The sequence below is a fragment of the Varroa destructor genome, unplaced genomic scaffold (genome assembly GCF_002443255.2).
Source record: "Varroa destructor unplaced genomic scaffold, Vdes_3.0 BEIS01000003.1, whole genome shotgun sequence".
NCBI lineage: Eukaryota > Metazoa > Arthropoda > Arachnida > Mesostigmata > Varroidae > Varroa > Varroa destructor.
This window is the reverse complement of record NW_019211456.1, coordinates 42,625,092-42,648,036: the sequence shown is the minus strand read 5'-3', so window position 1 is coordinate 42,648,036 and position 22,945 is coordinate 42,625,092. Positions and strand designations below refer to the sequence as shown.

The following is a 22,945-nucleotide window of genomic DNA, read 5'->3' as shown; positions in this document are numbered from 1 at the left end:
GGCGGCCTTTGCTAGGGCGCACAACTTGACTGGAGTCGCTGCAACAGGAAGTGCAGCCATCTAAAACGGCAAACGGCAGGAATCAATGGTTACCAAAGAGTTAGAGTGCAATCAGGCTTATTACGATTGCGGTTGATACTGCGTCATGCGCTGAGGTAGCGTGTAGTGACTGTAAAGTATACGGAATACGGTGGAAAGGAAGGGCCTAAGAAGGTTAGCTATGGCAATAGGAAAGAGGCATTGCTGAGTACCTGAGCCGCTTCAGAAAGTTTTAGAACAGCAAGGAAGAAAGGAGAGGCACAGAGGGGAAGGAACTGGGCTGCTGGAAAAGTAGGCAGTTTGTTGAGAGAGGTGGCTGTTGGAAAGGAATAAACAACAGCAGACAGCCTGTTCGGATCTTGCTACCGCGTGCTGCTTGCAATCATTCGTTGCTATTGCTCCTGCTGCTACCGCGAACGACACGACTGGCTTAGTAGCGACGCCATCTTTAATGCATGACCCCCAGAATCGCCATGCCGTCGCCAGCGCCTCTGTTAGTATGATTCTCTGCCTTCTTGCCATCGTCGCAACGCGATAACGCCGTTTTCATTTTAGCGTCACTAATTTGCTTTTCTCAACAGTACACACAACTCTCGTCCGCACCGCGCGCTCACATCAACACGCACATACTGGTATACAGACTCATACCGCACTCACAATACAAAAGGTTATTGCCATTGAAAGGATACGGTCACCACGGCAAAACGCATATTCTATACGATTGTACTGCTCTTCACCTCTCGGCAGAAAGGCATAAGGCCTGTTTCACAGATGTAGCACAGATGCCGTTGTTGCCGTCCCTTGTCTGTTCGTTTGTTTTTGTACGACAGGCGACGCCAGCCTACAACATAATGCACACCGTTGGGCTCATTCGAAATCAGGCAGTCAGCATTCACTAGGGAGTCGAGCGACTACTATTTGATGCTAGCTGCGCTCGAGCAAGCTGAACCACCTGCGGCTGCCATAGTAGTAAGGCCGCTGAATCCTACTTGTTCTGTCAGTAAAGCATAACGACAGAACTGAGGTGACGGATAAAGAAGGTTCTATGGGTTGCAAGATATCGCCGCTACCAATGTCAGGCGGTTATAGTAATATCGAACGGAAGGGGAGGCTGACATAAGTCAACTATTAGTGTCAACGAAACGAATTCAACTAATCAGTTAATGCAAAACGGCTAAATCTTTCAGTGGAGAACAAAACAAGGCACACGCCTCCATTGGCATAGGAGATCCGATCACGATGGCGGGTCCATGCAAGCGCCAGCAGGGGAAAACCACTGATTTTGCTGCACAGAGAACTTATACATAGAGAAAAATTATTCGAAAGAAAATATCCAATGTTATGATGTTCTTCTATGCTTATAACATTTATGGGTGTTAGCCGATCGACGCTTGTTCACGTTTGTTTGCGCAGCTACTGCGGCAAAGTACAAGCAAATAATAGATAGCCTATTCTCAAATAATACTTCTTGATTATTGTAGGTGTACTTTTTAGGACAATCACTACTGAACCCCTGGCGCTGTTTTCTGTTACATCTTTATCTTGGTGCAATTTTGCTCTTTATTGATGGGTTTCAGTAGCCGCTCGAAAAATTGTAACCAGCCTGTCTACAAGTCCTTACGAGCATCGCATTGCAGAACGCTCAGTCCAAGGGCTTCCCGATCTTGCCGCCTCCTTTGCTCATTGTCAGCGATGTCTAGCGAGTGTTCAGCGACTCATTGCTCGGGATATAGAACACAGAAGAGACTATAGCGGGTTTCCCGAGTTTCGAGGTCCGCTCCGATCTTCAAGCTCAAACAGACAGTTTATCGCCGTTATCGGACGCTTGCCGTTTTCCCGTCCGCTGCAGCAGCTGAGAAATTCCCTTCTCCAGCCATAGCAACTAGGCTACGATAGGAGCAGCAGGCTAGCAGGCCCAACGCAGAACCCGAAGCTAGCGGTGACTAATCGCGTGCGGATGATGACGGCCGAGTGGAGGAACGGGACAAAAGGGAATACAATAGTGAGACAACAGTGCCAGCAAGCGAGTACAGAAACGATGGCCGCAGTGGTGGCCGCAAGGGCGTCGCATCAGGCCAGCCACGCCATCAACATGAAGAGAGACCGACAAAAAGGGACGGCGAAGAAAGATAGAAGGGACGAAAGCAACGCAGAGATCTGGCCCTACACTCACCGAAGGCCAAGTCTGTCTTGCACTGAGCGCAGAGCAAAGTTTCGCAAGCACTAACTCTTTGACTGGCCGGCAACTAGGTTCGTTTCGTATCGCAAGTGGTTGCAACGTAGTATTGTTGTCTGTTCACATCGCTAAATTTCCAGATTTGCAAAACCCGAACTAAGCTCATGGATTCGTAAAGGGGCAGTGCGGCGTGGTGCATGTCAGCGGTATTATGTTCGCCTGCTTGTGTGCTAGATGGCGGAATGGGCGGAATTTGGTAAAAAGCAAACAAAGAAAAAGTTCCGAAGCGGGATGTCTGACTTTGGAAATGCTTTGACGTGAGGATAATCAGCGTGTGAGCAAGCGACAACGGTAGTGTGAAAAAATAACTGTCGATTCCGATGAACCGGCTGGGGGTGGTATCAAAGAACTCAGGAAAAGATATATCACTTGAAAACTGGCGAAAGTCCTTATAGATGGACAAAGTCGAAGCAGACGACTAAATATGCAAACGCTCACCGAGTGTACACATTGAAAAACGAAAGTGGATAAAGCCAGTCATCATAGGAATAACTTGAGTGACGGAATTTAATGGAATCAGATTGCTTTCCGTGACACACAACACGCATTGCAACACGTGTGTCGGAGGTCTCCTTCATCGTAACCAGGGATAGAATTTTCTGCTCAGCTTGCTTTCTGACCAAATACACGTAAACTTCTAACCTATGGAAAATCTTCGCGCTACATTTACACGAACAGTTAGGCAGAAGTATACAGGCTTGATTATTCTATTCGCAACCCAAACAAATATTTTGAAGTGTTGCCACAAGCTATATCAATATGCAGGTCTGCTACAGCATTTCGAAAATTTGGTGCGAAAAGCTACCTGACATTACTGATTTTCTAAATACTAGTCGAACATTTCGTCTCTGATTCAAGCAGACGATCGTTCAATTTATGTGCAGTTTCCGGGAGTGTGCGCGAACGGCAGTAGAGAAATAGTAACTCACGTGCCTCTACTCTAACCGGCTCTAATCTCGTCTTCCTGGAAATTTTATCCCCGCCCAACATTCATGAAGTATTTAAAGGCACTACTGCTATCACATCAACATACGCTAGCGTGTGTGAAGAGCGATTGTTAAGCCGCGATGAACAATAGAAGATGCTGAACCACAGGTGCAAAGGAAGGTTTTATGGAAATAAGGAACCGACGGCCGACCAGATGATAGCCAAGTTTATGTTCCAAAACCCGTCTCCCAAGCGTCTCATTGTGAATGTTTGCGCGCCTCTTTTTGTTTGTTTGTTTGTTTGTTTACGCATGTATAACATGCGCTTTGTTTCTGCTTCTTATGGTGAGGCTACTTTCCTTAAAAGGAGGTTTTCGTTACTTTGACGCTTGCTTCTGTTACTGCTATTATATATGTAGACATTATGTTTACTATTGTCATGTGCTGTTCTTTGAGCTGCATCGAATTGCGAAAATTATCTCGCCAACTCCTGTATATTCCCTGTGCACTGTGTGAGTATAGCTGTGTAAGTAAATATACGAGACAGACAGGCCGCAGCACAAAACATCTACTGAAAATCTACACAGCGGCTGAATGTTGTTTGTTGTGATCGAGTACGTTATGTGTATGTTTCTGAGAAACGTATCGCTGATGAACGGATTTATCTTGATTATATATTATTCTATAATACGACATATTTAAAAGGTTTACGTTTGTTTACGCTTTATTAACTATGTTGATTAAACGAAATATGCGTAATTACCTCTTGATGTAGATACTCGTTCATGTTCGTTGAGTCCTGGTTTATCAACGCAAATTTGTTCTAGTTTTGTAGAAAAATTGATGACATTGCTTGACGATGAACCTTTTGCCATCAACGAAAAATAGTTGCGTGTTTACTGTTCAAATGCAATTTACCCAGCGGATAAAGCTTCTATTCGCGGAAGTTCGCAAAAAGACGAAGCTTAAATAAATCGAGTTACCTTGCGCTCCGCATTATAATATTTGCAGCATCGTTTGTAGTGACGATTTGTATATCATCTGCTGTTTCTTGTTATATGCTTTACAAATGATGGTAAAATATCCTAAATAAAATATGGATGAAAGGCATCTTATTCAGTATCACAGAAACAAAAGGCAATAACCATACCAGCCTCCCACACCCCTCTTTCTCGGCAGTACGTACTCGAGTCCCTGCCATTTTCCATTATTTCCTGGTATCAACAACATGCTGGGGTTATCGCAATCACGAGGCACCAGCGATACCCCCGACCGTTGTCCTGAAATTCAATAACCACCTGATAGATCCTACCTGAACGCTGAGACCTGTGGTGTATGATGTCGATCACGGTGCTATCGACGCTGACCAACGTTGTTTTGGCTACCGAGGCACCGGTTACTTCTGTCGTCAAGGGTTGTCTGTCTCCTCACTTTCTCTGTCTTTTTCTATCGAACAGGAACCAGATGGTAAGATGATAACTCCTGCTTGCTTCTTTTTATCGCTATTGCGTTTCTTTCGTGTCGTATGTCTTTTTGTTGCGTATTACGTAGAAATAGTTACCGCTGTTGCGAACACCCTTGCGAGCAAACCGATCGCAGTTGCTGGGGCTTTTTCTTTCTCGTCGTTCTCACAGCTGCAGCAGTATCCAAACGACGCTAACAGCGTTATTCGTTGTTTGTTGGATACGCCGACGAACGTCTCTGTGTCATCAATAATCCGAACCGCAACAGAAATAGCTGGGCGTGCAAGAAGATCAGTTGTTGCTGTTGTCGCGGATGTACAAGCAACATGAGGAGAGAACGTGCCAGATCGCTGTTAGCTAAACTGTTTGGCGACTTTTTCTCACTCTGCCGGTGTTGACAATTAGAAGAAAGGCGCTTGCAAGAGATAGCTGTTGTTAATGTTATTGATTCAGTTCTAAGAGGTGGCGTCAAGGGACAATTATTTACAGTACTGATTTCTCTGTCGTTGAGTTTCAAGGCGAAACGCTTGGTATTAGAGCAACAGTGACATAAAGGGTAAAGGCTATTGAAGTCGACGTGGTCAAAGCGTCGGTCAGCACGGCGACACACAGTATCGTGCGGCGAAAGTTTCGGCGGCGCGGATGGTACCGCAGATGACGATAGCATCAACGGCGTGACGGGTAACGACGAGAGATCGCGTAAGATGGTGATGTACGAGCCGTAAGTAATTTGCATGGTGTGCACTCACTGGCCACACTGAAACCCGACCGACTAATCCTCTACAAGCTTGTTGGGCTTGTTATCGGTAATTATGGATATGCGATAGTTTGTTTTCCCTTCATTTGTACATACTGCTGCTAGCTGTATGCATATGTGTATATATACGTCAAATGACACATTTACGGGTCTCAGCAGGCTACCTTTTGAGACTCTGGTTACTACGGCTATACGCTATAGGCCATCCAATATCTTTCTGCGTTATCACCTGCGCAGCCCAGCGGCCGTATCATTGATGTCGCCTGCTGTTGTAACAGCACGGTTAAAGGTGTCGGCGAATTTCGCACCAAACCACATACGACTGTCGTCGAGGGTCAACCATTGTCATTTTCGTCCATTTGTCAATCAATTATTGATTTGAATATGAAAAGAATAGCTATATTCAACACAGAAAATTCTCAGACAATTATTGTAATTACAGCTACGATGTTTACACAGGCAGGTTACTTCTAAATGAAGGACTTCATAGAGACCACGTATCTATCGCTTGGTCACGTAAGGGGTGGTGTTAATTTGTCCACTTAGTGGGTAACTGAAATACCCGCTTGCAAGTGCTTTATGCCGCCAGTGGTCGGTTAATTTGCTTATGGCGTGTGGATGTCGACATGTTGATATATGCGATTACACATGATCATCCAGACAATAAGTTTTCCTTTATTGATATTGTACTTTAAGATTACGCGCTGAGGTCACAAGTATTCCTAACGTCATCAAAAATTCGACAGCTGCCCTAGTCTGCCCGACCACAAGGGGGAGGCCGGCGCCGCGAGCTATAATATCTTCTGCTGTTTCCTATTATTGCTTTTCTCATATACACGATTAAAGTCACTCTAATGATTAAATCTTTGACTAAGCTTTATGCCTCGTTGTTTTCGGCCAGGCGTCATTAACAGAACCATGTAATGTTTGACGAACAGGGCCCAAACTGTAGCACGAAAAAGTCTCACCGAAATTCACTGATATCGCATCGTCGTCATCACATTGTTACTTCGACTAACACAATGAAAATAACAAACTCGGCCACAAAAACACAGAGTCTGGTTGTCTTCTTTGTTGAACTTTTTCGTCGTTATCAAACACAAACAATATTAGAATACGGTTCAGTACAAAGTAAACCTAACCGAACTAAGATCACTGTTAACTCGTAATGGATGATAGGCAACACTGCGCTTATTGACGTAGTCGTCGTCGTTACATAACGTTCTTTCTTTTGTGCTATTACCCCCCCCCCCCCCTAACAAGGGAAGGCAACAGCGACACACAGACACACGCACACGCAAACACACGAAGGCCACAAGTCGCTCGTTGAGCACGCGCGCTTGGCAATATGACGTTGGATGGGTCGAAACAACGAGTCTTGGGCACGTTGCACGAGCCGCCGGTGGCCCCTCGTCCAGAGACGTTCCCTCGACCGAAGCTGAAACACGACTGGCGGGCAGCAAGCATGTGGACGGAAAACCCACAACCAGGCGGCGCCACCATCGGGACAGCTTCGTATGAAAAAGACACGCAGGGCACCGCTCCAGGCAGACAGTTAGGTAGGCAACAGGCGTTCGCCATCACCATAACAGACACGGCGTGGCCGTAACAGCAGCCGTCCGTTGTGCCGGACAGGTCTGATGAAACAACGGGATAAACAACAATGTATGGAACTAACCTAAAATGAGACAGCAGAAGACAGAATGAGTTCGCGAATGTCTCAGGTGGGTGTAGATAGCAAGAATAGGAAAAAAGAAACATGGAGTGTAATGGAAGTTGTATAAAAACAAAATCATTCGAAAAGCAAAACGTAGGTCCTGTTTATGTGAGAAGGGTACTTATCATATTCGAAGGACCGTTCGATAATGAAACACAACTGGCAAGTGGTCGTGGTGTCAAAATGAAAAAAAAACCTGAAGAAAAGGAGACTGTGTGGCAGATGTTGAAAGATGTTTTATGTACACTAACTTTTATATTTCAACAAAAACAATGCCACAAAGAAAGTTACTGTAACGTGAAAGGAAACTTACAAAAAAATGATGTCGGCGAAATTTATCAAAGGGTGTATTCTATTGCACGCGCCCCCAACCACTATGAAGCCGACAATAGGTATTTGTTTCTGTATACATGCTTGAGTAGCGCCTGCTTCGGCTGCCTGCGGTTACAAGTGTATCTATGCGTCAGGGCGGACCCAGGGCGGTCATCGGAGGCATGAATGACAACTGCACCAATACCGAGAAACAACACCGATACGTGATGCAGCGAATTCTAATGATGCGACCTACGTTCTCCTCAGTATAATCGACGATATGATGCTTGTAGTAGTTGCGTATGTGAAGTATTAGTTGCATCAATTTCCTATTATGGGCTCGCGTCGGTCAGGCTTGACGAACCCCGAGTGATTTGTACTACGTAGGGTTCGAATTTGCAAAAAGTTCATTCATTCGAATTGGGTAACGTTCACAGTTTCAGATCAAGTATTAGCAACTTGACTCTCCAGATTTGACACTGCGCATCAAGAATAATAAGTCTATTACAGACTCTGACATCCTTTGCTAATCTGTGGACTGCTCGAGACGAATATCTGTTGCATGGAATGTTGCGCGAAATGCATTTTTAGTATATTTTTCTTTAGGACAATTAAATTTTGACGGGTTCGTACGTATTTCCTAGCTAATATAGTTAACTACTACTTTGGATCAGAGACAACTTAAAGGCTGTCTAACACTAAGTTTACTGTTTGATAAACACGGATCATGTAAACATTTCTAGAATATGAGATTCTAGAAATCTAATTAACGTTCGGTTCAGAATGTCACAAAACTTACTACTGAGCCGGAGCTCTTTTAGATAATACATTTTGAGGTGCGCGCGTTTAGCCTCGTTGCTACGCAATATCCAGTGTGCACCCCTCCAGAATTGTCGGTACCACTCCTATCTACACGTTATAACTGCGGAAATACTTTCTCCATAAAAAGATTTCCAAAAAAAAATATTATAAGAATATTCAGATCCGGCTTACCCAAATTTGGTGTACGACATCAGCTTCTAAAAAGAAATTCCTTTCAAGTACAAAAAGATTTTTACATCGACAATAGTGTATCAGTACTACAATATGCAGAGACCAGGAGATCGCCCTCTAATTTCCACTTGCCACGGAGATGATGAAGTACTACATGCCCACCTTACTTACCTTTAATAGATAGATCCTGAAATAAGACAACACTTACGTGCATTGTGCCTTTGTTTCTGTACAATCTGTCATGCCCTGTATCTGATATGATTGTAGCTCTTCTCCAAGATTTTCAAGCTTCTTAAACTTATATGAGAGTCTCCCTTTGCTACGCAAAATCTGGCCATACGAAAGCCGGACTATAATTTCTGCCATCTTTGTGTTTTCGTTGCCGGTTTAAATTCTTGTAACCAAACACAATACTATCATTTTGCTGAACAATGAAAGAAGGTAAATAACGCCCATCATAGGTGTCGATGTTTATCGTTTCCCACGGCCCTTCCATTCAATGGATTATGTGATGCAAAAAGGTGGGTCGCAATCTAAAGATGATGACCCTGTATCACGTATCATAAGTTGTGCATTAATTATGCATTAGAATCGAGATCTGTCCTTGTTACTAAAAAAATTCTTTAGACTAGGGTGTCCAACTCGGACAAGGATGCTCCATCCCCTCCCGAAGACATCCGGTTGATAAGCAGTCGGAACGTAAACGGGTTTTCCGCCGATCTTTCGTTTGTCGGGCAGAATGCTACCATTTAACTGGTCCACCTTGAGATCGTCGAATGTTCCCAGAATAAAATCGCCCACAACAACGCGAAATAAATCAAATCCAGGACATTCGCAGGATGACGCTTGGCAGCGTGCATTGCAGCTTCAGAACGGAGATATTGCGACGGGAGCATCGTATGGCTCTCCGAAACGTTCTTCCAGATTCCGCTGCGAGGTGCCACAGTCTCTTTTCTGGATAAATCAAAAAACCTTCATTCAAAACAGTTTCATCACGGAACGCTAATGGTAAACGTCCTCTACGAAACAATTCAGAAAATGTCTTTATCGTAATTTTCAGATTTAACGGTTTCATTTGGTCTAATAATCGGTAACAGCGTTTTAGATAGTAAGCTTTCAGTGTGCAAGAAGGTAAAAGTTGTCATATCATCTGGAAAAGAACTTTTCCGACTTCCCACTGCAGACCGAGTGCAAAAGTTTTTCTTCCTATATTGTTACACTACTGTAATAGCATCATCGTATATCAACATAAAAACGGCAAAAATTAGAAATGCTTGATGCCGGACCGCATTGTTTTTTCATTTGGTCCTCTGAAAACTCAACGAGCAATAGAACAGTATGAGTAAAAATTTTGTCTCATTGACAAAAATGTATGGCCGTAAGGCTCACACATAATCAGAATCGTCGCTTGATCTTCAGTAGCCAGTTGGCTGCGTCGAGGGCCGTTTGTAAGCTTTCTTTACAACTATTACTACACTTGCATTATGCTACACATTATATAAATGGTCATAAACCTAATAACAACATCGAAATTGCATTAATCGTTAACCATTATAATTTAATAGTGAAACGAGCCATCTTTAAGTTCCGACGAGCTAACTGTAATAGGTTTGGAAGAAACTTCATTGTTGCCGAGAAGATTCGAATATTTATTATGCACTTTTGACAACATTTAATATCACAGCAAAATACATAATTGTCAACTTACACTACTGAACAAAATCTGCTTTGTTTTTCATCGTTCATTTTCTCATTAAACGTACAATGCATTCCGTTGAACATAAAATGTTCATAGTAGGTAGTCATAGTTTAGAACTAGGATCAGGGAAATCGTACCGAATGGGCAGGCTCTTCTGCACGAGGAAACCAACGACTAAACAAAAGTCCTCTTTGTGAAAGAAATAAATAAATAGAGTTAAGCCAAACAGCGGGTCAATATCGAACATTGAGCAATCACACCTTTACCATTTGCTCCTATTACACGAGCTGCGTGTGTGCAAGTCATCACCGGTATTCTAGTCATCTGTAATAACTACAAAAGTGACCCTTGTATTGCGTCGTTGCTAAACAATTTGTTTGTAAAGCAGCAGCAGCAGCAGCAGACGAAAAATGTTGGCGGTCATCTTAAAGCTGGCGCGACATCTTCGGTAAACACTTACGATAAGCATGTATACTGTCCAATGTTTCGCCCTACTATAACGAGCAGTTATTAGAAACAGCTTGGAAACAGTTAGAATAATGGGTAAAAAATGTTTCAGTTATTAATAAACGTGGCATTTTAGTTTTATAAAGATAATATTTTGTGATATAAATATGAGAATTGTTCTTTACGATAATGATTCTTACATTTTGGTTTCAAAGCCTACCAATTGTCACGGTACTCGCCAGCCTGTTAGCAAATTTCTTCATCATAGCACCAAATTTTCAACTCAATTCACCATCATCACTTCTAAATATTTCGTTTCGCCGCTGAAAATGTTCAATCGAATTACTCAACCTTAAGTAAATATCCACTGGAAATTTTTTACTTTTGGACAACTTAACTGTTGAGGGGCGATCAAAAAAACAATGAAACAATATTGCAACGGCATTAGCATCTTCTAACACAAAGATGAGGAAATACATCTGCTTAGCAGAAGAGAAATTGTCAAGTAAAAAAAAGTATTCTTAAGAGCGACAATAGGCATCCATTGTTCTACACAAATCAGGTTAATAAAGTTTTCTCACCGCATAGAAGTTTGCTTTCTTATTCCGCTTTCTGCAAAGGGCAGATTTCTTAGTAGTATTTAAAGGAAAAGAGCCCATGCAGGCGGTCCTGAGTGGCATATCTAGTAATAATAATAGTAACATTTCACTCGATACAAAAGCGGACAAGTCTGTCTTCGGTATCCTTTTCATTGAATCTGCACGATTGACAATTCTTCAATCTGTGCGATACAAGCTTTTTCTCATAGAGATAGCATAATTCTGTCAACCTGTTGGTTATAGTAGTGTTAGCTGTTTCCATTATAGGATTAGTGAAACCGCAGGTCTCAGCTGATTCATGTGGAAATTAACATACGTGTACTACGAGAAATGTTCAAGAGCTATACCTATGAAATATCTATGAAAAACATATCGTTACCTATATGTATGTATAGGAATTGATTGTTTACTTCGTTAGTGCTTTTGTGTTGCCTACAAGTAAGTATTTGTGCTTACCCACAAACGTAATTGAATAGGTGGTACATATAAAAATATTGGCAACAGGACCAGCGAGGTTAAACAACTGCCTTTTGCTGACATGTTCGTGGATTTGCTTGACAATGAAAGTGGGTCGTGCTCTATTCACAAAAGCATTCCAAGTCAATGTCCCAGAAGCCTCAATCTCCGTACGAAGCAAAGTACGCCCGCCGAAAACTGCTCGGTTGAGCTGGTGAAATAGTTGTATCGTTTCGTTATGAACTAAATCCTGGCGGGAACACGTGTTGTCGTTGAACGTGCGATAGAGACCATGCACTAGTCCTCCGTGGTATCTTCCCATTTTACTCCATTCCAGAGAAGAACATAATTCACATCTATCATCGAGTGTCTCTCTTCGGCGCACATGTATCGCTGAATTAGGCTTCTAAAATGTAAACACACGCCAGAAGTTATATCAGAACTGTTTATTATAAAATACTCTAAAACTAACAGATTATACTTAGCGACCTTACACGATGTGCCCTGTATCTGGCCAACAAGGACAGATTTTTTCAAAGTATACAGCGAATGCTGTCTCATTTACATGGTAACATTATTCTAGGGTGCATGCAGTGTTGCGTGTCGACGGCGACCTTTGTCACAATATGAGACTTTTGCCAACTATTCTAATACACATCATGATTACCGTAGACACGGTACTCCAATATACTACCTAAAATCTATTGGATATTCGTAAAGATGAGAAGGGACTAATCAGCATTGGAGTCAAGAACGCCTATCAATCGCCCCTGCGACACAGTAGATCCAGTTAATATGTGAGGCGGCATATTTTGTAGCGTACGCTATTTCGGCTATTGCCCTCTGGCTAGCGTCCGCTTTTTCCCTTGTTTTTTTCAAAATATGTTCGAGACCAACATTTAGAAATAGATACTAATAGAGTTTGTATGCTCGCGCGATGGCTGCCCAGCACAACTTGCCTTGAACGGGATACTATGCATTTGGCAATGTCCACTGTATTTAGTCGTATGCCACTAGTGTAGCTTTGATAGGACCATCCAGAATTTCGCAGACAGATACACCTTTCATTATAGCTGCCTTTTAGGTTCGTCTGATATCACCAGGGTCTAATCTAATCTCATCAGGTCAAAAATAGGCAACACAAGAAGTAGCCTTGTGTTTGTAGCAAGCCTTGCTAATGCGTTAAAAGACTGTCCACTTTAGAGCAGCTGGGCGGTCGCGGATTCAGTCAGTAGCAACATTAGCAGAGAAGTTTGTAGATAACCATGATACGAACACGTGCTGAGACCATAAACGCGTTTGATATTCTGGTTGGTAGTGTTCATTATTGAGCATTCAAGCTTGATGTATTATAAATATTGGGTAAGGTTAAGGTCCATAATGTGGTGCGCATTTCTCCGTTGGAGCCATGAGAAAGCGGACAGTAAGACTTCTGGAAGCGGCTGAGATTTGGGCAGATAGCTCGCGAAGACTATCGTATGCATGACATAGGCCTGTCCTTATCGTCACCTTGAGAAGCAGCTAGTGAGATCTTGCTTCACATACGCCCTGGTAGTAAATAACGTTCTTGCGTACAGGATACTTTGCTAACTATCATGTGCATAGCAAAGCATATTATTTTATTTAAGACTGCATGATGCCTTATTCTCTTATTTTACCCGAAACTAGATCTGAATCTCTTGTTAATTACTGAGCGCTAAAATAATCATCACTAAGTGTTAGTAGTTCATCATAAACCATGTTAAACATTTGTTGCGGATCGTGCAGACGATAACCATTGACAATACACACATCTATCTATGATGGATCGCGGCATTCGTACAGCAAATCAATTGATCTCTATTCTTTCGATTCAGCTCATTCGGGGCCTGGTACGGTATTTATGTCGTTAACCAGTGGCCATACGGATAACAACCGTCCTAATCGCCAGGCTTCGGTCCATGTTCCACCGGTTATACACAATTTGTTTATTGTATTTGCTGTTATAAAATACGACATACGCTTAGATAAGAAAGCTGTTATCCGTAACACCAATTTCGGCTTGCTATATTTTATAATTTAGCGGTAGTTGTCTCTCATCAGTCGTTATAATGCATCGGAACGTACACAGTGGTTGAAAGAAAATTGAAGATAAACGAGAATCCATACATTTTGCTATTACGCTAATTTCGGTTCTTATTTTTATATTCAACACTTTTGAAATTTTTACCGCTAAAACTTACGTTAGTATACTATTTGTCTATGGAGAGCAAACGCGCTGCCTACTCCACATATAGATACTCTAGACTGAATTACGTTGTTTCTTTGCGTCACCACATGCTGTATCGAAAATTTCGAAATTGGCCCACGAAGACTCGTATGCGGGCTGTATATTTTCCAGAAATTTTACTTATGCGCAGAAACCTCTTAAGCTTTGCCGATGAGTATTTTTAGCACATTTGTACTTGTTTGCCCAGTGAGTAAAACACACTTTGGCGTAACAGATGTGCATATACGAGAATTAAGAGCGAGTATTCTTAATAGGTTTAAATGATGATTTTTCCAGAAGGCCTCATACAGGTGCAGTCGAACATGTAATATATTCCATTTTGTGGAGGGCGCATAATTAAGTGAAGATCATCAGACGTAATTTACTTGGGCTGAGGCCTTTTCGTGAGAATGCCAAACTGTTTCGGATCTTTCCATAGCATTTGAGTTAAGAAAAAAAAAACGTGCAATCCGAAGCCAGCTAGAGAAACGCTACCAGTTATATCTGTTACTCGCTTCTCGCATATCCTTGATGAACTTATATGCACTAGGAGATTTTGAGGTCTTGTAATACAGAACATTTTTGCAATGATTTAATCACTCAATGATACCCTTGTGGTCTGATTCAGGTTTAACCACAACACAGATTTTGTAATCGATTACAACCGGTCAGAGAAAACAAAATCCATCTTTTGCCCTATGCCCAAGGCAAAACTTTTTTAGAATAAATAAATAATCGTCCTATACTGGGTACTCGACAGAACTAACTTTAGGCACGAAAACTATTGCAAAACATTGATATTTGACTTGAGGCGAGGATATGTTTTCATACCTGTATCCTGTTCCAAGTGTGGCGAGCATGGTCCCGTTGGTGAATGGACAGATCACGCGCACTTCCTGCTCGAAAGGTCGAAATGCGGTGATGGGTCGAAGTCCACGAGCTCGAGCTACAACCACCACACCCCAAGCTGTGCCCGCATACAACAGGGGATCACCTGGGGAGCTGCTGTGCGACTGTACCGCGATTGCTGTTACTTGGCAGTGCGACGCTAGAGGACCACAGAGAACCCGATTAAGTACATGTTATAAAAAAAAAAATAAACGAACACGCTAAAGATTGATTCCTGCGTCGTCAAGTATTTGATTCACGAACTCTGAAATCAATGTGTTAGCCTCAAATTAAACATTTAATGGACATATTAGAGCGAGCTGCACTGAAGAAATTATTTGACCTTTCGACCTCTTTCTTGAACTTCATCCGGATTAATTAGCTGTTGGGATACTTTACATTTTCTATTTTTGCAAGCAATATCTGTTTACCCAAACATTCTCTTGGTTCGATCCCATTAGTTCGGTATTAAATTCCTACTTTTATAGTGAGCGGCATCATTTCGTGCATAAATATACCAACGTTCGTAACAAAACGACAAAGAAACAACGTTCATTCTCTACATAAAACACTAAGCTTATTTGGTCGGGTAATGCGTCGCCATATTTTCTGACACATCTAGCCAGGCATAGTTTGTGCCTGTCAGCCACTACGCCATTGTACTGCTTGCTGCTTTTTATTCAGACGCGTTCTTCAACTGAGGGCTGGACTCTTTACTGTTTTAGACGTAAATGTTGCTGCTGCGTAGCGGTTTTGTTCCTGTCCAAAGTAGCAAATCATATTAACACTGAAAGGCCGTAACCCTACCTCACGACCTTGTGAGCAAGCGACTCTCGCATCTGAGCGCAGATATCCCCCATGGAATCGTTCGTGTCTCTGCTATAGAACTCGTGCGTGTTTTGCTTCAGTCACCTACGACGACTGATGATCCCCACGGCGGCTTGATTCCCCATCCATCTTCCTCATGAGTAGACTGCTAGAGACCTGGCTACCTAAAATTTCTCAAGTCTAATTCGACGGATTCGTACTTAGTTTGAACGCAGCAGCATTCGTAGCAACTACCGATGATTTTACAGTACAATCGGCCAACATTCACTCTCCTCGAACCTTGCAGTGGACCAATTTTAGCTCAGCAGGAGGCAATTGCGGAAGGCTTACAAACTAAGAGTCAGAGATCCGAAGTAAGGAAACAACGTGATGAAGAACAGCTTTAGCGGACGGCACTTGCACTCCCGAACGCTAACTAGTTCAGCTACGTTAGTTTAAACGATAAGTTGGACAAACGAAGTCATAGTAGATACCGACGGTGAAAAATCTTCTTTCAGAAGTCGGATATGGCCGCGGCACTGTGGATAAGCATTCAGAGAACTTGGTAGGCATTGTCCATCATAGGCACACACGAATGCTCAGTTGAGTTATCGTTAAAAAAGTAGTGGCTGGATTGCGCTGATCCTCTATGAAAGCGGGTACAATAGCGTCCATGTGTGCATGGAACATTAAGGCTTACAATGTCCTGTTGACACATGTACTCCTGAGTTGAATTCCTTTGCTAGGCAGAAGGTCAGAACCTTGGAAAACGTCTGCATTTGAACCTTTATAAAGTGCAGACAAAGGCACCGAGTTGACTATTATTCTCTATTCTAATATCTATATTTCTATCGAGGAGATTTGGGCATTTTTTTCCTGCAACTTCATGCTAATCCTGCGGGCGATGTACAAATTATAAATACTCTGTGGCTGTATATGGAATAAGCCGTTAAGGGTAATGAGAAAGAAGTTAGCACAGCACCGTCATACTCAAAAGCACTCTTCAGGGTTATCATTATGATCATTTGGTCCCATAAAGGCGCCGTTCTTTCAGCGTGTGGCGTGACATGATTGCAGTAAGTAGCTGCCTCACATAAATGTTTGCTTTGAAGGGGCGTGGTTACTGTGGACGAAAAAGACGTCCCCTTCTAGACGCTGTACACACGCGATGATGCTGCTCGCACATAACCGAGAAATGGTAGAAGCGGGCAAAAGCTTTATTCTTCGAATGCTATCCAGGTGTACGTGACAAGTAAAAGCGCTTTAATTCTGCTAGTAACATGTGTTACATTTTAACTGAGACCCTTTTATGTGAGATAATAACCTCAAAAAATATGTTAATAAATATTTTTATCGTGCTAGACAAAAATATGTCCTATTAGTAATGGGGCTGTAAATAATGATACAAGTTATGGTATAGAATAGAAATGTTATTCCCCGGAAAAGATTGAGCTTCGATGCTTACCCAGGCTGAATAGCATTGTTAGGTACCTTCACAGATCTATGGTGTTGAATAGTGTAAATCCAAATTTTTACCCAGTCGTCTTTTGGACGGCAATGTTGCTTACATTCGTTGGACAACATGCAGAATTTTTTAAAGGTAAAAGTCAAAGATCAACAAACAATACGAGAAACGAGTGTTGTCTAATCCGTAAATTAAATCAGACTACACCAGAATCATTCTCGGCATTTTGTGCGATGCAGTGCCGCTAATTACGGCGAGTACTGGAAATGTTCTGTCGTGCGATGATATACAGATTCCCCGTACTACGTGACTTCGGCTTCACGCACACATCTTTTTTCCTATTTAAGCTTTGGATGGCTGGAGCACCATATATGCATGCGATTCCATTTTTTAACTGTTCTAAACTCGGAAGATCTAATAAACGTATATCTCTGACATATAATAGTTTCCGTCGTCACCCATCGTTGTTACGCTAGTGCGTAGTAGAAGCAGAATGCTAAACAGTGGATCAGAAGCAACGATGGAATAGAAACACCGTTAAGGAATACAAGCAATGAAAAATAGGATTTTCCATTTTCGAAGTCTCGATTTGACAGATGTCACCTACGTCGAAAATTAACGTGTCTAATCTGACCTTTCAGTTTGTACTGTAAGTATATACAGAAAAACAAATAACTTTGAACAAGAGTGAGAGATTGTTTTTTCACTGAAATTGTGTCGAATCACTGCGATTTCACCTTCAAAAGTAACAAAACGCTCGTTTCATTAACTTCATGGGTACGTAGCTTGAGATCGTGAACTTAAGTAGCCATACGTTCAGCGCAAAGAAGCGCGCCATTCAGAAGAAAATGGTACGCTTCTTTGCATGGACCAAATTCAACTCGACCAAATATACAAAGTGGTTGCCAGTCAAATTTGAATCATACAAATTGCAGGCAGAATATAACTATTAAGTATTAATTAGATTACTGCGTTACGCTGAGCTAGCTATGCCTGCAAAGATACTAAACAAGTACTTACGTCGTATATCTTCCTCGAGTCCAATCGAGACAATGCTCTCGGAACACGGAATCAACTTGGAACAATCAAGTTTATGGCTTTTTTGACGAGTTCGGCAATCCCATTGGTGGATGAGGCTGCCAGGACGCGTATACGACCAGACCACCTGTAACCGCGACAAACATAATTCCATATAAGAAACCCATATGTTTTCCTAATCCGTTCACTTCAGATGCACGAAAAGATATTTCGAGCACTTTTTGAAATTTCGACGAATTCGTTAATCTTTAGAATAAAGAACTGAGCTCTCGACACCGCTGTTATTGATTTGTATCACCAGTTGTTAATTATGGTGACCAATATAGTGCCCTAGCATTTTCGGGTACATTTCTTCTAGCCATAGTTCTGCACTACGTTTTACTGTGTCGTGAAATAGTTAACAAATCGATTCCAGTAGAGAGCACTACGTACGTCAGGCAAACCCGGAGCTGTTTCAATGGCGGCCACGTCACTGCCGGTGACCGTGTGCGACAATGACCATCGTTGCATTGGGCGAAGATCGCGGAATCGAACAACAGCAACAGAGCCCCCTTCGCAGCCACACCACAAGTCAATCCTGAAAGACGTTACAATGCAGCGGTCGAATGTTTGATATCTTATATGGCAGAACGTCGTTACAACAATTGCATAGGCCAAAGCACCCGAAATTTCAAGTTCGAGTGCCTGTACATAAAAAAGTGTCAACCGAAGTGGATAAACTAAAACTGAGCACCTGACGCTGCAGAGCCGAATGCAGAGCTCTCGTTTGCCCTGCACCTGCTCATTACTTAACTGGTATATTTATTTAGCAAATACGAGCTGCGACTAGTGGCTCAAGCCAACTATACCACTAATGGTTCGTTAATTGTACTGGATTCTCTTCAACCATCTGAAGCTTTTAGGTTTCACTTCACAGCATGCAGTACTGCCCTTCTCTGTTGGCGACGGGCGCGGCAGTGAGCTCGAACCTGATCATGATATGGTAGCCTAACAAAGGAGAGCGTATGTACGTCTGAGACTAACGGGTGCTCGCACGCGGTACATTACTGCGCCTATATGAATAGACGTAAAATTTGCAGAAATCGTTTCGTTTTCCATTACGGTCGTTGCACGCGCTACAGTAAGCTGACGATCTGTGGACCAACATGGCGCTCGTGTAATGTGGCTGTAATCCTCGAAGCGTCTGCTGTCTTGTAGCACTCGTAGTAACAGCAGTAGGCTGAAATCCTTGGATGATGGCGCCTAGCTTCATGTCAATCATTCCCACTCCTTAAATCCTTCAAGCAGCTTTCGGCTGACCCGGCTGTACATATATCTATCTTTTGCTCAGCTTTTCTCATCGACTGTCGCCAAAGCCGCTTCGTCTCTGGTAGGGTGAGCAGTTGCTTAGTAAGAGTTAATCTTACATTTCTTCTATTCTATTGCTTGTCAGCATCATTGATCAATCCCTTGTATGTCTAAACAGGTATATGCGGTACGGACGGGAACGTCTCTACCTCTTCGTCCAGCTGTCTCTTACTTCTTATCAACGATCGTCTTATGGGCGCTTCCGCCGGATGCAAACAAGCATATTCATAAGATAATATCACCGAGCGGAATAAGGCGATGACGACTAGGCTGGCAAACAAGATGGCCGAATTGCCGTTGTGTAATCTCGTGGAGGAACAGAATGGCAAGTCTAGACAAAAACAACAGCTGGGACAAAGTTTGGCCAGCTGAAACACTTTTCACTGGGTTGTGCTTGTAACGTTAGCTATCTACTAGCTCATGAAATTGTCGATAAACAACATCACTCCTGATCATATACTTTGCTCTGAGAAAGGTAGACTTCAACTTTAACACGGACATCTTTTTTCTCACTTACTGACTACAGAAGTATGTCATAAGTCACGTGATAAAATTTCGCAAGTGCCTTAGGTAAAAATGTAAAGCCCACAGGCACATATAGCAATTATGTGCGCAACACTTTTTTTTTTTTGGTTCAATTATGCGTCCTGGCTATAATAGGCAGCGTAGTACAACTCTTCGACGGACTTGGACAGCGTTTGTACCCTTATCGTAACAAAATTATATGAGGTAACAAATTATTGCATTCATCTTAACCACACTCTGTTTTAGGTCTACAAAAAGGCGTTCCAACAACAACTTTAACACATCTTCTCTACTTTTAAATGACACACACATAAAGATAGATACTGCAGCGGGATATATATATATATAGACTTGTAATAAAGTTTTTTTTTCGCTAGCAATACTTTCCTGTTCCAATAATTTTCTCTTATGCAATTATCTTCAATTGACGTTTTATTATATATACCATTTAGTAAAGCTAGGATCGATCTAACTGTTGTTGGATCATATCTAGCTCGCACTGTCTGAGTTTTTACCTTTTTGTCATGAGTAATTCTTTAAAAAGTTAACTATCGCTAATACTCACACATCGGGATCGCTTGTTTCCACAAACTTGGTGTTCAATACTGGGCCAAGTTTTTCAATCTCGTCAAAAGTGAAGTTTGTTTGTCCACCCGTGTATGTACTACTTTCAAGCCGGCATTCATCGCCTTGGCTCTCTTCATCGTTATCATCGACATCGTCGCTTGCGGCCATCTTCATCCCGATACACGCGGGCTTTTTATACGGAGAGCGAATTTCGCACGATCGAATGCACGTCCACCACACCTAGTAGCAAAAAAAAATTGAAAAAATCACCGCTATCCCTTATGCATGCATGCATCAAACGTTGCCACCGCTGCAGACACCGGTTCACAATTGTGATGCGTTTACTATTGCACTATTCCGGATTCAAATGATCTGTTTTAGACAGTGCTAGAGATGCACGCCTCATTAGTTCGCGCCTTTAAGTTCATACTGACGCGAGCTCGCAGGGGCACTTAGCCTGTGCCTTATGTTAACCACATAATAGAAGTCATAATACTAAAAATAATAAAAGACGCTGCTCCCAAACCGTTTCCATAGGCTCATGGGCCATTCAGGTCGATCTATTCGATATTTCATTCGTTCTATTGTTTTTTTTTTTTTCTCTGTTTGTCTATTTGTACCTACTGCAGGTTACTTTTTGTAAAAATTGCAAAATGACAGAGTAGCAGTGGCCGCGGCGTTCGGCCGGAAAGCTAGCCGGCTACGAAACCAATGTATCTATCGCTTGGTAACGATAGGTCAATGTGTTGTTAAGGGTGAGAAGTGGGTCTGGGCTGGGATGTGGGTGGGGGGTGGTTGTTGCACTGAGCTTGTTTACCTTTGTGGTCTAAGTTGCTGATGTAGCCGCGTTTGCTGCAACTGCTGCCATTGTAGTAGAGCTAGTAGGAAATAGATGGTGGTATTATTGTTATTATCGTACCTGTCTCTTCTCGGTGACAACGGCAGAAAGCATCACGTTCACATGCTCGTTCCCCTTTTTTGACCTCTCCGCCTTTCGAGAGATCTGATGAAGCGAGATCTGTGCTACCGCAGAATCACAGGCCACCTCGAGGACACGGGTGCGCTGGTATGTGTGGGCCCTACGAGGAATGTTAAGGAATAGCAACACATATTATTACTAAATATATTAAATAAATGCTTAGTATAATTAGCATTAATAGAATAATTAGTAATTAACCTGTCGTGTACAAGTATATAACTGGGCTCGTATTCTGTATAATATTATCAACAAAATTAGGTATATTATTTAGAAACTTTTATCTAGAAACAAAACGAAGGCTTTGCGAGGTAGCAGGAAGCCGATTCGACACGAAGTATCCAACTTTCAAAGGGGCGTCTCACCCAGTGGCTCTCGCTCGAATCAAACTTGGCAGCTGACGCACGTTACGCGCTCCAGGGAGCCCAGTTGCTGATCAAAAGAGGTGTTCGATGTTGTAATATGACAAGAAAGGGGTTGTGCAAGTTAGGACAGAAAGAATTATCCTAGCTGTTTTGCCTTGAATAACATGAGCGGCGCTGGGAGACAGGACGCCGTCAGGATAATGATAGCTGCTTCCTATTGTCTTGCATTTTTAAATTGGCACCGGCAAGCCTTTACGCCATGAGATTTTAGACTTTTTCGAAATAATCTTTGCTGGTTCCTATAACAACTAGTTCAGCTGGTCGATCGGGTAGCTATAAAGTTGCGACGTAACAAGTTCTGTCAGACAAACCAAATCGTTTAACCCGATGCTTAAGCACGGAACTTTTAACTTGAGTCAGATTGCTCGAGCCACTTTCGGTAGAGTTTGTTGCCTGACGCCTAAATTCTCGTTCTGTTATTGATACATTTTATCTTCCTATTAATTGATAATATTCTATTACATGACAAGATCGTACAATATTGTCAGATTCAACTTTATGACAGCCAAACTATGAGTATCTATATATAATACATATTTATGAAGTGCTGAGTTGGGCAATGTGGGATGCGGTGGGCAGCTTCCACAAAGTGTCAGCATCGAAAACCGTTCTATAATCAGAAAATCGATGACTCGTGATTGGATCTTATAGAAGGTTATTACTGAAAGCTTTTTTCAATTATTCTAGATTGCTCATGGGATAATAATACAATAATTATTTGAATACGTTTGCAATACATCGGAAGTACCTGAACGAAAGTCAAGGGCTCGAATTGAGTAGAATTATATAGCTGGGAGCCAACCGCTTGGTAAAGTGTTTTAGGGCGATATACCGGACCTAAACCTCGAAACATGGAAAGAATCATACAGTTCGGTCTGGATAAAAGTGTATGTAAATCAATAAAAGGAATAAATAAAAATAATTTTAGCTATCATTTTGCTTTCATTAGAAAAAAAATGAACTACTAATGCCAACTCTGGTCAGCTTCCGCTCTATTTTTCGTCTTCTTGCATTT

At 42.2% G+C, this 22,945-nt stretch overlaps 2 protein-coding genes and 1 long non-coding RNA gene across 14 annotated transcripts in view; 1 reads left to right on the top strand and 2 right to left on the bottom strand.

Annotated features, from left to right (window-relative positions):
• Nucleotides 1–5,189, bottom strand: part of LOC111248223 (uncharacterized) — a 164,477-nt gene extending 159,288 nt beyond the window's left edge. Inside the window, exon 1 of the mRNA XM_086982297.1 lies at nt 4,514–5,189. The gene's annotated coding sequence lies outside the window, so the exon portion shown is untranslated. The remainder of the gene's footprint in view (nt 1–4,513) is intronic.
• Nucleotides 1–6,707, top strand: part of LOC147756979 (uncharacterized) — a 51,681-nt gene extending 44,974 nt beyond the window's left edge. For 4 of the 5 annotated variants that reach the window (XR_015322807.1, XR_015322806.1, XR_015322805.1 and 1 more), the window contains one exon: nt 5,183–6,707. This is a non-coding gene — a long non-coding RNA (uncharacterized LOC147756979). Of the gene's footprint in view, nt 1–479; nt 3,714–5,182 lie in introns of those variants that run through there. The other variant, XR_015322810.1, reaches the window with a different exon arrangement.
• A 3,361-nt stretch (nt 6,708–10,068) lies between these two features.
• Nucleotides 10,069–22,945, bottom strand: part of Lrrk (Leucine-rich repeat kinase) — a 56,746-nt gene continuing 43,869 nt past the window's right edge. For 6 of the 8 annotated variants that reach the window (XM_022796409.2, XM_022796414.2, XM_086982294.1 and 3 more), the window contains 6 exons: nt 21,449–21,608; nt 20,528–20,769; nt 18,523–18,667; nt 18,073–18,217; nt 14,724–14,940; nt 10,069–12,050 (listed from right to left, as the gene is read on the bottom strand). In XM_022796409.2, the coding sequence (XP_022652144.1) occupies nt 11,942–12,050; nt 14,724–14,940; nt 18,073–18,217; nt 18,523–18,667; nt 20,528–20,769; nt 21,449–21,608 (1,018 nt within the window). In that variant the 3' untranslated portion in view covers nt 10,069–11,941. Of the gene's footprint in view, nt 12,051–14,723; nt 14,941–18,072; nt 18,218–18,522; nt 18,668–20,527; nt 20,770–21,346; nt 21,609–22,945 lie in introns of those variants that run through there. The other 2 variants (XR_015322799.1, XR_015322800.1) reach the window with 2 other exon arrangements.